We start from the raw sequence: 16753 nt of genomic DNA on the forward strand, positions 1-16753 counted from the left end.
GCGGTGCTGTAAACACTTTAGGACACTTTTCAAAACAAACTTCTCTCAAAGTGACCAGCTGCATAGTATGAAATGAGAAGCCAACCACAGAGTAGGAACAGCAGAAGTGACTGTTAAGTCTCCACCCACTGTATCTTGTGAGGGACCTCTGTGTGCCCTGACTACTTGTTTTAGTTTAGGCCCAGGATAATGGAAATGTGTCATATCTTGTTTAAAGTGCCACTAATCCGGGATGACAGACAACCATTGATCTGCTGCCACAGCACAGATGTTTTCATCCTCTGTCTCTGTAGCCATGATGGTGTCATGTGTTGGATTACCCACAGAACACTGCACACGATGTTGATTAGTAAACCAGGGTCAGGTCTGGACAGGGGACGATACAGTACATCACAGGCCCAGGTGAGAGTGGATATGAATTAGAAGAAGCCAAAAGACCCTGAGACCGATTCCTGTGTGGCTCAGTTGGTAGAGCATGGTGCTTGCAATGCCAGGGTTGTGGGTTCGACTCCCACGTGAGAGTAGTATGAAAAAAAATAAGTATTATATATGAAAAAGAATGCACTCAGTTGTAAGTCGTGATAAGAACATCTGCTATATTACTAAAATGTAAATATTTTAGAGGGTCCAATGGCCTTGGTTATAATTTAGGTTATTGAGGAGTAAAACTACTGAATCTGAGATGTGAAAATAAGTTAGTTCTGGTGCTGTTATTAAGGTGTGATCTAAAGACAGCTTCTTAGGCAAGTTTGGTGAGAGAGGCAGTGTAGAGACAAAAGTAAAGACAGCAGAAGAGAAGAGCAAACAGAGAGAAACAGGAAGAAAGCAAGAGAGAGGCACAAAGAGCTGAGTGAGGGAAGTGAAGGCACATACACCAATCCCTGTCCAGTGACAAGGGCAAACATGCGGAGCGCCCTGAGTGTCGGGTGCCCCAGATAAACATCCTCCCGTTGTTTGTTTGGGAAAAACGTCCAGAATCACCATGGGGACGGTACTTATCACAGGAATTAGAGGCCCCTACAGGGCCCAGTGGAGACCACACCCCAACACCCTCAGAGAGGCACAACAATACACCCAACACGCACTCACACACATATACGCACGCACGCACGCAAACACACACACACACGTACATGCCCATGCGCACAAATGTACAAACACACACATAACAAACCGTTGCACCTGTAGTGGAACTGAGCCCCAGGGGAAACCTTAATCGTCTCAAGAAGAGCGCCAGACACCCACAGGAACAAGACACTGGAGTAACATACAGTACCAGTCAAATGTTTGGACACACATACTCATTCAAGGGTTTTTCTTTATTTTGACTATTTTCTACATTGTAGAATAATAGTGAAGACATAAGAACTATGAATTAACACATATGGAATCATGTAGTAACCAAAAGTGTTAAACAAATCAAAATATATGTTCTATTTTAGATTCTTCAAAGTAGCCACCCTTTGCCTTGATGGCAGCTTTGCACACACTTGACATTCTCTCAACCAGCTTCATGAGGAATGCTTTTCAACAGTCTTGAAGGAGTTCCCACATATGTTGAGCACTTGTTGGCTGCTTTTCCTTCACTCTGCGGTCCAACTCATTCCAAACCATCTCAATTGGGTTGAGGTCAGGTGATTGTAGAAGCCAGGTCATATGTAGCAGTGTAGCCTAGTGGTTAGAGCATTGGACTATTAACCGAAGGGTTGCAAGTTCAAATCCCCGAGCTGACAAGGTACAAAATCTGTCGTTCTGCCACTGAACAGGCAGTTAAACCACTGTTCCTAGGCCGTCATTGAAAATAAGAATTTGTTCTTAACTGACTTGCCTAGTAAAATAAAGGTAAAATAAAATATAAAATATGATTCATCCCCCATCACTCTCCTTCTTGGTCAAATAGCCCTTACAGCCTGGAGGTGTGTTTTGGGTCATTGTTCTGTTGAAAAACAAATGACAGTCCCACTAAGCGCAAACCAGAAAGGATGGCGTATCGTTGCAGAATGCTGTGATAGCCATGCTGGTTAAGTGTCACCAGCAAAGCACCCCCGTACCATCACACCTCCTCCATGCCTCGCGATAAGAACCACACATGCAGAGATCCTCCGTTCACCTACTCTGTGTCTCACAAAGACATGCGGTTGGAACCAAAAATCTCAAATTTGGACTCATCAGACCAAAGGACAGATTTCCACCAGTCTAATGCCCATTGCTCGTGTTTTTTGGCACAAGCAAGTCTCTTATTTTTGGTGTCCTTTAGTAGTGGTTTCTTTGCAGCAATTTGACCATGAAGGCCTGATTCACGCAGTCTCTGAACAGTTAATTTTGAGATGTGCCTGTTACTTAAACACTGTGAAGAATTTAATTGGACTGCAATTTCTGAGGCTGGTAACTCTAATGAACTTATCCTCTGCAGTAGAGGTAACTCTGGGTCTTCCTTTCCTGTGGCGGTCCTCATGAGAGCCAGTTTCATCATAGCGATTGATGGTTTTTGCGACTGCACTTGAAGAAACTTTCAAAGTTCTTGAAATGTTCCGGATTGACTGACCTTCATGTCTTAAAGTAACGATGGACTGTCTTATCTATTTGCTTATTTGATCTGTTCTTGCCATAATATAGACTTGGTCTTTTACCAAATAGGGCTATCGTCTGTATACCACCTCTACCTTGTCACAACACAACTGATTGAATATATATATATATATATTGAATCAAATGAGACCATTATTTACCCAAATTAACTTTTAACAAGACACACCTGTTAATTGAAATATATTCCAGGTGACTACCTCATGAAGCTGGTTGAGAGAATGCCAAGAAGAATCTCAAATATAACATATATTTTGATTTGTTTTACATTTGTGTCATTACTACATGATTCCATATGTGTTATTTCATTGTTTTGATATCTTCACTATTATTCCACAATGTAAAAAATAGTAAAGAGAAAGAAAATACCCTGGAATGAGTACTGTAGGTGTGTCCAAACTTTTGATGGTACTTTACATAACATACTGCAGAGAGATGCAGCGTAAACTTACTTTAGGAATGACTGGAAGTCCTCAAATACCGCCTCGCATCCAGGCCACTTGCAAACCCCATGCCCATAGAGCGGGTGACTGTGGTGAGAGTGGTGGTGGTCATCTAGCGTTGATCTGAAAGAGAAAGCCAGATGGCATTAATGCCTGCCTATTAACAATCCCTTTGTGGAGGATGTCTTAATGGCTGATGATACAGAACTACATCATTTGAAGTGGAGGATGCTGATGGGTTTGGAAAGAATTCCCCTTGTGGGGTCTCAACACAAAAACCTGTCTTTGTGTTGACCTTTGAACTGTGGGCAGTGTGAGCCTTGTGTTCTATGCTTCCTCTCTGGCTGGAGGTTGCGGCCCTCGTAGGGGCAGTCCTTGTGAGAGGGACCCAATATGTCACTATTTATTGTCAGTGATCCGAGTAGCAGCCCACTTTGATCCAGGCAGACAGGGATTCCCTGAGACGCCCTGACCGCTGAGCCCCATCCCAGAACCCACCTGGAGGAACGGGCTGGCCAGTCCCACAACAAAAATCCATCTGCCAGCCTCCTGTCGTGCACAAACAGTAAACACCAAACACCCCCGTCTGCTAGCAAATTATTTACCGATTGACGGACGGACCAACCGACGTCAGAAGGGACCAAACACTTGCACAGCTGAGGAGAGGCTTACGGCTTCACAACATCTGCTGTAAATACCAGGATCGTCCCGAAAAACAAACTACACAAAATCTTCCATATGGCAAGTCAAGTGGAAACACAGAGTATAACCAGAAACAGTACAACGCAGAGGCCTGCGTGTGTAGACGATGTGTGTTAGAAAACAAGACAGTGTGCCATATGGACACAGACACTGTACAAGTGTCAGCTACAAGAGTCTTGGGGACTGTCCTATATCGCCACCACCTGTGCTGCTAGTGGCTCTCTAGTCTAGCACACCACTGCTGCTTACGCAATGACCCATTCTGCAGGAGTTGAGAAGGGAGAGAGGGCAAGGGAAGATTCAGTAGGTCCAAATCCCCACAGTACCGTCGTTAGGTATTCAGTCTAACCACTATTGTCTGATTCATATGGATACTATTTGCTCTCCTAAGGATGACTGTTGAAAAGCCCTCTGCACAATTTAACCAATCCTAACGCATACAATTACAGAAACAATCTTTCATTAATCTTCATTAATCTTTCATTATATATATATATATATATACATATATATATATAAAATATAAAACCGGGGTGTGCCAATTTTGCAGGATTAAACTACGGCGTTGTTAAGATTAAAATCAAATTTGTATAGATGTTGGTAAAGCTGTACCTCAAGAAGGAAATTTTAAGGGTCGTCACAGGTTTTTCTTGCGTTATAATTACTTGCTTAAGAGTTCACATTGTTCATAACGTGATAATTGCATTACAATTAGGGAGCAGTGAACCATTCATGAATGTGGTTAACAGTTTTTTGCCCTCCAAAGTCAGACATATTTAAAAAAAAAAAGAAAGAAAAGAAAAATAAATGATGAATTATGCATACGCATTAACACCTCTGTTTTGATACAGCTAATAAATAGATGGTAGAAGATCTATTACAATGACTTTTTAACAAGGAAATGTGTGGACTGTTGAAAGCTCCTGCTGATTTTTTATTTAAAGAGATCCTTTTTTAATTATTTCGGAGGAGGTACATTGGTTAATTCGGTATTAATAAGATATTGAATTGTGGAGTGGGCACTGGGAGTCGGTGAGCACAGAGCTTGGAAGAGCTGGTGGCAGAAGCGCCCTTTTAAACGGCAAATGACTAAACAGTGGTAAATGACAGAATTTAACAAAATGAGCTACATTAGTGTAATAGTTGAAGTTTGTGGGATTTCTCCCTATTGTGAGCTCATTCGGTACTACACAAGAAAAAACAGCTCCTCATCTCTCTCTCTCTCTCTCTCTATCTCTCTCTGATCCTGTGGTGGAGTTAAATGTGACTCGCACCCTGGGCAGGTCTGTTAGGATGCTATTATTGTCAGGCTGCCTTGCTGCCTGGGGGAAGAGAACTCTAATGATCTTGTAACAGCAATGAGGGAAACCGTGTCATCTGCTTCCTGCATAGAATAGGAACAAAAAGCTCCTCTACCTAGACAGAATGTGGCCAAATCTTCCAGGTGTTGCACTTTGTAAACACCAACACATAGGCCTACCATACTGCAGGCAAAAACACAAGCAGAGAACACTGTACACAATCAGTCTATTTCTAAGTAAGGTGCTAAGTAAGATCATACAGTACACTGGGGCAGTCAGTCTATTGCTACCAAACAGAAAGAGGATGGATGTGTCTACCAAGCTGGGTCAGAGTCTGGATGTGGTCTGTCTGTACAGCCAGTCACAATAAGGTCTATCATCTCTCAGAATTAGTATCGATGACTGCCCCAACTCTATTCTCTCATATCTCCTGCCACTCAAGGGTTTACCCCTAAATGATTTAATTATCATTTTCCGGGTGTAAGACAAATTAAAGGCGAGAGAGAGGGGAGTGTCGTGCCAAATCAGATTATTTATCTCCTTAACAGATTGCTGAGCTGAAGTCCCTGAGCTGTGGTTACTGATGGTTGCTGGGAAGTAAGTGGGCCAAATGCTTTGTAAGGAGGATGCTCTCCCTCGCTCTCTCTTCCCTCCACATCTCTCTCCCTCTCTCTTCCCTCCACATCTCTCTATCCCTCTCTCTCTTGTACAAAATGATTGCAGTAAAGGGATGGGGAATTGACGTCAGGTACAGATGGGATACATTGCATTTAAATAAGCAAATCATTGAACAAAGAGACCTGGCTCACAGGGGTTTTTCTCTCCTCACATCCCAAAGCTCTGACCAGTCTGACGAACTGACAGGGAGAGGGCGTTCACCATGTTGAGACGTATTCAGTCCGGATCCCTGTCCGTCCTGCTACGAGTGAGGGCTCTTGGAGGCTGCTAAAAGTGGGAACAACGTCTCGTCTCTGCAGTGATTGAATTTCTCCTCCTTCCTTAAGACGGAAGTTAAAAGACCTGTGAATGATGCCTGTGGATGCACTTAAGGTTTTAGTTGCAGGCGTCGCTGTGCCCGGGCAGATTTTATATGACACATGAAACTAACTACATGGTACTTAGGGCTTGCTGTAAACCAATCTGAGCCCAGCCGGGAAAATAGGTCCATGAGAGTGGCTTGTTTCTGTTGCATGACAAAAAGACTTGCAAAACCACATCAATTAAAAGTTCATTATGTTCAGCACTGGGAGGATGAGTGGATGCTCTCTATTTACACCCAGTCCAGGTCATTATCTAAAACCTGATTATTCAAATCCCTGGATTATAACACAGACGTCTCTTATAGCTTTGTATGGAATAATCATGCCTAATAATATTTCAGATGTTTTATTTTTTTCTCCCAAGGATTCTGATTGGAATGGAGTCCGCATCATCAAAAGAGATGAATATGCTCTTGGTAGTTGTATGAATCTAAATTGGCATCATACAGTGTTTAATAGGTTTTTTAAATTTTTTTATTCTCATTTATATCAGTCATCTATATTTGAAAAACGCGTTTGGAAACGTTGTGTTGCCATCCACACACAGCACAAAACAGAGAAACGGCTGAGAAATCACCTGCTTGGGATTCTGACAGATCTAAGATACTCTGTGAATATTCAACCCCAGACTGCCTTCTTCACTGGAGCGTGTGTTAAACTGCTGTTGACGTCTTCTTTAATCTCTGACAGGGAGCGCAAGGCATCGGAGGCAGCCTCTCATGCACGTCTTCTCCAATGTTTCAGCTGGGACTTGTTGTTTGGTCATATCTGAAGCAGGTGATGAAGCGAGCGTGTCAATATCCTCCCCTCTGATTAATCTTCAGCCACAGAGGCTAGAGCTCAGACTGACTAACTGAGCAGACTGAATGCACCAGGGCCCGTGGATACTGTCTGCACTGAGCTAGGAGAGGTGTCTGGAGCTTGCTGTGTGTTCTGTGGTGTTGTGTGTGTGCTGTACGTGGCTGGGACAGTGTGTGAAAAGGATAGAGGTGGATCTATCTGTTTTTCCATGTAATGTCTCAGTGAAATGTGGACATTCGGTGAGACATCATCGTCAACATGTACGAAAGGAGTGTCAAAATGCTGACGTCACACCACTTGACCTAAAATGTCTCACATTATATTGAAACAAACGCATGTGATGAACTAGTATCCCGTAATCAATAAAACACATTGCATTTATTTCCTTTCCAAATAAGGCATTCAAAGTTAAGCTACAGCTGAGTGAGATCAGTCAGTTACTCAGCCAGGTTTCTCCATGCAGGCCTGTATCTCCCCACTACCACCATAGAGGACTATCTATCTGCCTGTCTGTGTTTGAAACCTTCTCCACCTCCCAAGGCCTGATGGTTTAGAGTGCTAAACGTGTTTTCATCTGCAGTGCTTTCATAATGACACATAGGTTTTGATCAGTGAAACAAGTCAGATGTTGTGCAGTGAGCTCATGGCGCCTGGAGGCTCCTCACCAGCAATCCAGAGATCAGCGCCTCAGTGCAAGAAAACAAGTCAAAGTGTTGGATGCCAAATTAATTCCTTCCTTAAAGACACAGAGGCCCGGGGAAACCTACAAACATCCCGTCAAGTCACCAACGAAAAGAGGGTTTGTTTGACGTCGATCTTACATCAGATCAACATCAAATATTGATCGTGTATTTTGTACATCATGTAATAATAAACTCTGTTTGACACATATTCCAATTAAAGTTAGAATGTGTTTTTTTTTTTTAAAATTTAGTTATGTAATATACATGATGCTAATAATTATTTAACTAAAGAATACAGTACATCAGTGTGAATTGCTCGACTTCAATATGTTCTGAACGCCACACATACAGAAGGCTAGTCATCTCTTGTATTGTATTGGGAATATCAGAAACGTCACAATCCGGAGGGAAAGCAAAGGTGGCTGGATGTGTTTTTTTGTTGTTGAGAGGACGTTGGTAATTTGAATTTTATTTAACCAAACAGAGCCCAGCAAGTCACAGCTGCAGTTTCCTAAGTGCAACTGAAATAACAGCACCCTTGACCCTCTAATTAATCGTGTGCTGATCCCATTTTCATTACTGCAATCTAAACTCGAAATCATTCCCTCGCTCCCAGGTGTTTCACTGCAATCCCCAACTGGATTCCGAAACACAGAACAAGCCTGCGTCTTAATGAAAATAGGAAGGTACTTACAAACTATAAATTAATATTCATCTGTGGGCAAAGCCCTATGGGAACATGTCCATCAACTTAGGCCCCTTCAAGGAATTGCAGTTTTTAAATGGGGACTATGTAGGCCTCCTGTTTTCTTTAGTCAAAGATGACAGTAAAGATAATGTCACACATAATGAGTTCCAGTTAGATATTTTTTCATAAAGTAGAAAGGACATGCCTAGTTGTACCCCAGTTTAGAAAAAGAAGTCAGATTGTTGCGAATATCATAATCTGTGGTATATTTAATGATAAATCAATGAGCTCAACTTCATTCGCAACACATTCGGGCACAACCCATTCCCTGGTAATAAACGCTATTGTGCCCAGCATGTTCCACGGAAGCTGTTAGATCTGGTGGAAGGGGGGGGGGGAAGACTCACCCTTCTCTCTTCAGAGAGTGGCTCATGTACTGTCCGTTGGTGGAGGCGTGTTGGTTGAGGAGGGGGTTCTTGGGGGGTTGTGGCGAGGACAGGTCCAGGCCGCGGTGGCTGTTGTTGTTGCTGCTGCTGTTCTCTTCCTTCACGTTCGTCACCTCCTTCCACAGCTGCTGAAGCTCCGCTGGAATCATGCCTGGAACAAACAAATTGGATAACTAAATCAATTAGCAGCTAATCCAACTCTCTTCATCACATAATTAAATCAAAGGGTCTGTAAACAAAGCCAAGTATTAATTAAAAAATATTCCACTACAGGGTAATACACTGAGAGCGCTTGCCCCCCCCCCGCTCTCTCCCTGTGATCTGAAGCGTGTTCGTATACACAAATCCCTGGCATTCACACGCATTTCATGCCCACAGTAAATAATTAACATCCAGACAAGGCATGAAATCTGAATAATCACCATCATTTCCCCAACAAGAGGAGAGGCAGAACACACACAAAAGTTTACAATAGCAATGTTACAACCAAAACAGCCCACACCACCCCACCTCCTCCAGGACCCTGGGGTAATATCCTCAGAAGCGCATTAATGTGCAAAATACTTAAAGCTCAGCACCGCCTCCAACTGACACAGAAGACTTAAACCTCGTTTAACAAGTCAAGCACACTGCATCTCACACAGCAGCCTTAAAAAGAAGGGGGGGGGGGGGAAATCCCTTGAAGACAAGACATTCGTGTGTTGGAACACATACACTGAGAGAGCATGTTGTCTCTCCTGCTGACTGACAGCGATCTGTGACACCCTCAGATTGGGGAGCAGGAAGGATAATGCTGTGTCTGTACACCATCTGGAAGAGAACCCAACCATTGTTCGCACACAATGTATATGTGTATGTGTCTGTATGTACAGTGTCTGTTACCACCGCGCCGGAGAAGCCTGCTTTCATTTGACATAAATGAGGCAAAAGCTGATAAGAAAAAGAAAAAATCCCCCCCCCCCGTGAGGATATGTTCTCTAGCCATTTATATTGTCATTCCAAAATGTATTTGGTTAACTCATATTTTTTTTTTATGTCATATTGAAAGATCCACTATGGGAATGTGTGCAAATTTGTATTGGGTATTCAGAGCTGTCCTTAAATGAGTCACATGTTTAAAACATACTGAAATACCCTTTGGATATGCTGTGAATTCAACTGGATGTGCAAGACCACTCGTTTAACATTACAATTAATTAAATCCATTCTCAAAATGAGCAATGGCAAATGAAAGATGATTTGCACATGCTTATCTCGGGATGGGTTTATATTCTCCGGATTTCCCCCCGTTTTAATCACTCCCTCTATAGATACCAGAAGTGGCCCTTTCAAGCGCCAGATCGTAATACAAAATGCTTAGCCTTAATTTATTCCTGTTGTGGAAAATAACTGTGAAGTGAAGATCTCAATACGATCAGCAAAAATATTTTTTAATTTGATAAGCTACTGAAGATTTTAATTATGCTCGTAATGGAGAACATTGGCCTAATGAGGCGAAGGACTCTGGAGAGACACAGGGACTAAGAACTGTGAAATGAGTCTGATAGGATTGCTGTAAATTCACACTAGATCGTTTGCATATCAAAGAGCAGGAAATGATTGCAGGACAAATCAATAACCTTTCCACGTTCCAAAGAGTGTCTTTCCTCATTCAAATATTTTAACACGCTCTCCTATACTCACTCACTCACTCACTCACTCACATTCTTTGACGTACCTTAATCAAAGGACACAGCCCTGACAGACAAAACATGCCAAAATGTTCCTGTTTGCACAAAAGCATGCTAAATCCTTCGGTCGTTGCTTCTCACTTGTCTTATTAAGGTCTCGTTGTTGTTTTGATGGTGGGAATGATCCTTGGAGGGAAAGTTTTCCATGATGATGATTTGTCTGGATGGGGAAGGTCACTGGTGGAGTGAGTATCCTGTGCTTCAACAGTGGGTACAATCATTTCCCCCCCACTTGGTGCCCAGTGACAGTGGGCGATGTATTTTTAGCCTGTGTGGCTGACAGGGTGGCCCACTATCCCTCAATTACCAGCCAGTCCTGGTGACCTCGACACCACTGTTTACTCAGATGAAACCGGTCCCATAGACTCCTCTGATGAGAGGGGTAACGGACTGGGACCGAGCTGTCTCCTTCCTAACGTACCCCCTTATTTCTCTCCCACTCTATCCCCTGGTCCCATGTCCTTCTGTTATTAAACTACCTTGTCCTCATTGGATCTCTTCAAACCGAGAGTTGTTCATAATGACACCATAAATGACAATAAAATGTAATGCTATGAAAATCTCAAAACAGTATTGTATTCTATGTTTGGACAAACAGCTTTCTATTTTTTCCTGAGAAGTTAGCATCTGATTTCTATGGTAAACATAGGAACACTGGATCTCTAAATCCTTTTTTGTATCCCCAGTCTGTCCATTTTAAAAATGCAGGATTGGTTTATCCTCCATTTTCCCATTTTTCAACAATGCTATTCCACTCATTATAGGTTGGAAATACAGACAAGCACTTTAAAAAATGTATGTTGTTGGGACACTTGATTGATCACCGGCCTGGCAACTCAATTTTACCCCTGCAGGTAGCTCTGGCATCCAGACAGGCCGAGCTCTTCAACCTTTTCCTGTCCTTGTACCTCCGTACCCAGGTGACCATGTTCAAGCAAGCAGAAAGTTGATTTAACGTTCATAATGACATCAGTTGCAGGCCATCATCCACAGAATAAAAAATAGCCCCTATCCTCTGGGCTCTTTCAACTCTGCTGTTGCTTTCCACACAGAGCCAATACCATGGGGGGACGGTGACACCACTATTAGTTTATTGCTCCATCAGGCGGAGACCTCTGGTGCACCCCTGTTTATGTTCCTGTAATCACTGGCCTAGTGATATGCACCCCTTAGGCCTAAAATATGTTACCTCCTAATGCTGTAGGAACTATTACCAATGTCGCGCTGCTGGCCAAATCAATCACTGACTGGGGGAGCGTATTACCTGCCGCTGTCCCTGATGTGCCGTTGCTGCACTAAGAGCAGCTTCATGCTTCGCCACATTCTTTGCTTTCATATTACCGACAAATTTGTCCTGTCACTGTCCCATTGCCCTCTCTTGGACAACTTAACTGATGTTCTCCAGTGATGAGAGTTCAGTCTGGTTACATCGCCGCCTGGGAGGCCACAGGGCCTCAGAATACACTTTAGCCAATCAGGGCAGGCGCAGAGAGGGGCAAGCAGCGATACACACGCACACACACACACACACACACAACCTGGTAGCTACACCTGGGAGAACAGAGCGGAGCGAACATTGCCGTCTCACTCGTGCTCCACAGGTCAAGAGGAGAGGCTTTTGGGGGAAGGAGGGGAGGGCAGCGCTGGATCAAATTTATATTTATGGGAGTTATATCCTCCCCAAACACATTATTGTAATTTATAACAGATACTGTCTGACCGCTTCCAAGACTTTGAACATTAATGTCAAAAGAATTTACCGCGAGAGAAACAAATGAAGGTTCAGATAAAGAGAACAACTAATTGTCATCCAAATAGCACTCTTCAAGCTTCTACTCACTTACTTCCTTCACAGTTTGGTATTAAATGATAACTCAATGTAATTCTTCATGTCAATTTGTAATGAAAATGTCTCTATCAACAATTCCAGTAAGGATCAGACAAAACAACACAAATAAAATAAACCATGTTATACATGTTACATTTTTTCAAAGTATAAAAGACACGCCTACAGGGCTGTTCAAATCCTTTTTGTAAAGTGTATAATCTCAGATCACCATGAACGCATATGTGAGAGCACAATACAATTATGATGTCATGAGAGATTGAATTTGTCAAATAATTTGATTTTGACATCTGAATTTTGAATAAGGGGGTGATCTGTCTGATCATCGCCTCAGTGTATAAAAGTCATCCTAACGCATCGCCTCAGTCCAAAAGCATTATCACCTAGGTCCAAACAGAGCAGCAAAACTCATCATTAGTGTTGCAGTGACGCTGACAACTTGCTGAATATTGTGGATGAAATCTTAGCTCCGTAGGTCTTGGCTACTGATGCATGAAAGAGTTCATTGACGTGAGAAACAGAAAGGTCATCAATAACTTCAAAACATTCAAGCAGAACTTATGTAGAATAGGAAGGGAAACTCAGCCTGATGTTAAGGGTTTTAACAGCTGTCTTCCCATAGAGTTTAACCACCAACGGTTTCCAAGGGCAGCCTAACCAAGTTCCACTCGGTTCAAAGTTTGAAACGAACCAACTGTGCGGTAAGATTCAATTCCTCATTTCAGTTTGTATAAATAATAACAAAGAGAAATGATACCGTATTTGTATCTTAAACTGTCATCTGACAAAATAGGCTGAACAAACAAAGAGTGTATGGTTACTGTATACTGTTTGGGATGGCTTAGAGGTATTTGATGACACCATGCATAAGCAAAGAGGCAACAGGATGTCCAGTAACTGTTGTGCAATTCCATAAAGAACAGCAAGCTGCCATATCGTTAGGGCAATACTTTACTCACAGGGCGTGTGTTTGCCAGATATCCGACACGAGGTCATTCATGAACGTACACTAAGAGCACATTGGTGGTCCCCGCCTGTGCCTATGGCAATCATCTGCCAGTGGATGAGTGATTCCATACAGTCCAAACAATAACATGACTGAACAAACCCTGTTTTGGTTTGCTTATTACCTAAGCTCCCCCACCCTTCCCATTTTATGGCCTTATCTTGTTATTTCAAAACTGTTTGTCTTAGTGTGGAATGAATAGTCTATGTCATGTTCCAAAACGCTATGAATGAGTCTTTGTCATAGGGCTGCTCCTTAAGAAAATATTAATAAACAAATTAAGAAATAAACTTCCTGGCTTAACAACAAGTATTGACTCACACCACCATACCCTTATGGGAGATTTCACAATAAGAGGTTCAGTGGCAGTTTAGTAACAATGGTTCCACTCGGTCAACACCCAGTATGATGATGCCATTCTAAGAAAAAAGGTATGAATGGAGAGTCAAGAGACAGGAGAGGGGGAACCTATACACCATGACAGTCACACGGGAGGAACACAAGGGGGGTAGGTGGGAAACACTTCTAAAGAGAGTTGTATACTGAGAGTTGTTTTCAACATAGTTAACAGCTTCTACCCCCAAGCCATAAGACTGCTGAGAAATGAATCAAAGGGACACCGGACTATTATATTGACACCCCTCCCCTTTGTTTTTGCACTGCTGCTACTCGCTGTTTGTTATCTATGCATAGTCACTTTACCCCTACCTAGATGTACAAACTACCTCAACTAACCTGTACCTCCGTACACTGACTCAGTACAGGTACCCCCTGTATATAGCCTTGCTATTGTGTTACTTTGAATTATTATTCTTTTTGATTTTTTTTTTTACATTAGTTCATTTTACTTTAGTTAATATTTAATAGTAAATATTTTTTTAACTTCTTGAACTGCACTGTTGGGCTTGTAAGTAAGCATTTCACGGTAAGGTATACACTTGTATTCGGCACACGTGACAAATAAAGTTTGATTTGATACTGTAGTCAAGGCAGATGTAGTATAATATTTCATTGGAGTAAAGTGAGTCTAGGGTATTTTAGCATTTGTGTGTTTGTGGGGGGGACTGCGGAGGGGCAGGTGTAATCCCCTGTGTGAAGGTGTGCTGTACAGTACAGTAGAGTAGAGCACTGACCCTGAGTGAGCGAGTGCAGGGGCAAGGTGGTCTGTCCAGGCTGGATGGTGAGCAGGCCTTGTCTCTGGAGGTTGAGCAGGTGCTGCTGCTGGAGCTGTTGGACCTGCATGAGCTGCTGCTGGAAGGCCAAACGCTGGGCCTGCTGCTGCTGCTGAGGAATACACACACACACACGCACACACACACACACGCACACAGAGACACACCATCAGCAAACACACAAACAGGACATGCATGCCCCAGAGCAAACATAAAGTACATTATTTTCATACTGTTTTGGACTGTACATATTGATTGAACACAGAAGCATGCAAATTCTAGTGTGTGTTCAAATATAGGGTAGGCATATGTTCCAGTGGACAAACACATGCTGATCATATAGGGCATCCTGTATGTCTGAACAGTTGTGTGCTTTTACACACATGATGTTCTCTCAAACAGGATACAGTATGTTTGCTCACACGAAAACACACACCTTCTCTCAAACACACACACACACACGCACGCACACCCAATCGAACCACCACATACACACTCACACATTCAACACACTATGTAGGTTTGCCTGTGCACACTTAAGACAGGTACAGTATGCATCCCTCTCTCTTTTAATTAACGAGGAGTCAGAAGGCAAATGACAAACAATGAAACAACATAGTTAATCATTCATAATAAGAGCCACAGGATTTTAATTACACCCATTCATAATTCAGCAAACAACGTGTGACTAAATCAAAGTGTTTAATAGCCACACCAGCTAGTCTCACAACTCTCTCAGGCGCAGCACTCAGCTTGAGGAGGGGTTTCTTCCCCCCCCCAGTGCAGCAAGTTGATTTGAATCATAGAGCGAGTGAAGAACATCTTGTTCATCTTACAGGACTATGACTACATATAACATTCTGGGAAAGCCAGAGACTCTTTTTCCTCGGTCTAGAAAGTGAAAGGTGTAAAGGGAGGGAGTAGAGAGAGAGAGAGAGAGAGGGAGTGTAGAGAGAGAGAGAGAGAGAGAGAGAGAGAGAGAGCGAGGGAGTAGAGAGAGAGAGAGAGAGGGGGAGTAGAGAGAGAAAGAGAGAGAGAGAGAGAGGGAGTAGAGAGAGAGACAGAGAGAGAGAGAGAGAGAAAGATGTGGTGTAGTGTAGAACAATAAAAAGAAGGAAATGATCTAATATCCCTAATCTTCATTGAATCAAAACAAGTGGGGAGATGTTTAGATAACAGAGGAGGGGAGAGACTGGACATTTAACCCTACCATTAACCCCAGGCTCAGCTTCACCATCAAAATATGGATTATTATTCCTTAAACAACAACTGGAGATAACGATCAATCAAGACAAAGCTCACCTTGTTATTTTTTCTCTGACAGATAAGGACAGCCAAACAAAATAAGCCTGGGAGAGGGCAGGATATTAGGCTGCATATGAGTATACAAGGCCAATTGTCAAGGGGGGTGCGGGGGGGCATTAAAAGCAACCCGGGCTGCCAAGCTGTGCACCACACCCTGTTACCAAACACAGGATACACCACTTTGTTTACGTCTCACAATTGAGCGCATACAAAAAAAAGGTCTCGGTGCAACGCTGCTGTCAGGTCACCGGCCTGCGACTCAGAAACCGCTGAAATAGCCTGATAAAATGCCCCCCCCCCCGTCCCGTCCCGTCCCGTTCTGGTCTGCCTGGCAAAGGTCTGCCGGGCTTCCTTTCCCCTCCCCTCGTCTCCCCACGCCCAGACTCTGCTCCACAGCTCAGTAAAAATAAAGGTCTGACACACACACACACACACACACACACACAGTACTGTACACTACACTGGTCAGACGTGGACTACCACTTAAGCATGGGCTAGGTAAGAGGGTGTATTCATGAACACCTATTTCTATGGTTTATGCTCTAAACTATACAGAGCATATTTGATGAAGAGCTCACTGAGGTTTCAATGTAATTAATTAGTGATTCAGCTGGCGTGCGATTCTTCCCATCTTCCCTTTTTTTTTTATTTTTTTTTTATGGTGTTCCTTTTTCAGTACAGTGTAAGAAGTTTCTCGTGTCTTCAATAGGACTCTTCTCTGCACTGTAGCTCCCGTCTGTCTGACAGCATAAGACAAAGATGCTAATGGTACTACGGGGGCGGGAGTTCACAGAGAACAATGTCTTTCATCAGTGCCCTAAATAAATATAGGGTGGCTTTTAAAAATGGGAGAAATTAAATGAATTTAACTTGCGCCCCATCAGATTTCTTTCTTGTGGTCTCATCAGCTGACAGCAGCTCCTGTGCTCTCCCAGCATGCAGACACATTAAAACCCCCAGCTCAATAGACCAAATAAGAGGTTAACAAGAAGTGGCACGAGGGA

The 16753-nt window shown here is 42.9% G+C and overlaps 1 protein-coding gene across 13 annotated transcripts in view; it reads right to left on the bottom strand.

The window, feature by feature from the left end:
* foxp1b (forkhead box P1b) overlaps positions 1-16753 on the bottom strand; it is a 206943-nt gene that overhangs the window by 21152 nt on the left and 169038 nt on the right. For 9 of the 13 annotated variants that reach the window (XM_064968881.1, XM_064968874.1, XM_064968879.1 and 6 more), the window contains 3 exons: positions 14406-14556; positions 8652-8841; positions 3039-3152 (listed from right to left, as the gene is read on the bottom strand). In XM_064968881.1, coding sequence (XP_064824953.1) covers positions 3039-3152; positions 8652-8841; positions 14406-14556 — 455 coding nt within the window. The remainder of the gene's footprint in view (positions 1-3038; positions 3153-8651; positions 8842-14405; positions 14557-16753) is intronic. The other 4 variants (XM_064968880.1, XM_064968882.1, XM_064968885.1 and 1 more) reach the window with 1 other exon arrangement.

Source organism: Oncorhynchus masou, chromosome 6, assembly GCF_036934945.1.
Source record: "Oncorhynchus masou masou isolate Uvic2021 chromosome 6, UVic_Omas_1.1, whole genome shotgun sequence".
NCBI classification, from domain to species: Eukaryota; Metazoa; Chordata; class Actinopteri; order Salmoniformes; family Salmonidae; genus Oncorhynchus; species Oncorhynchus masou.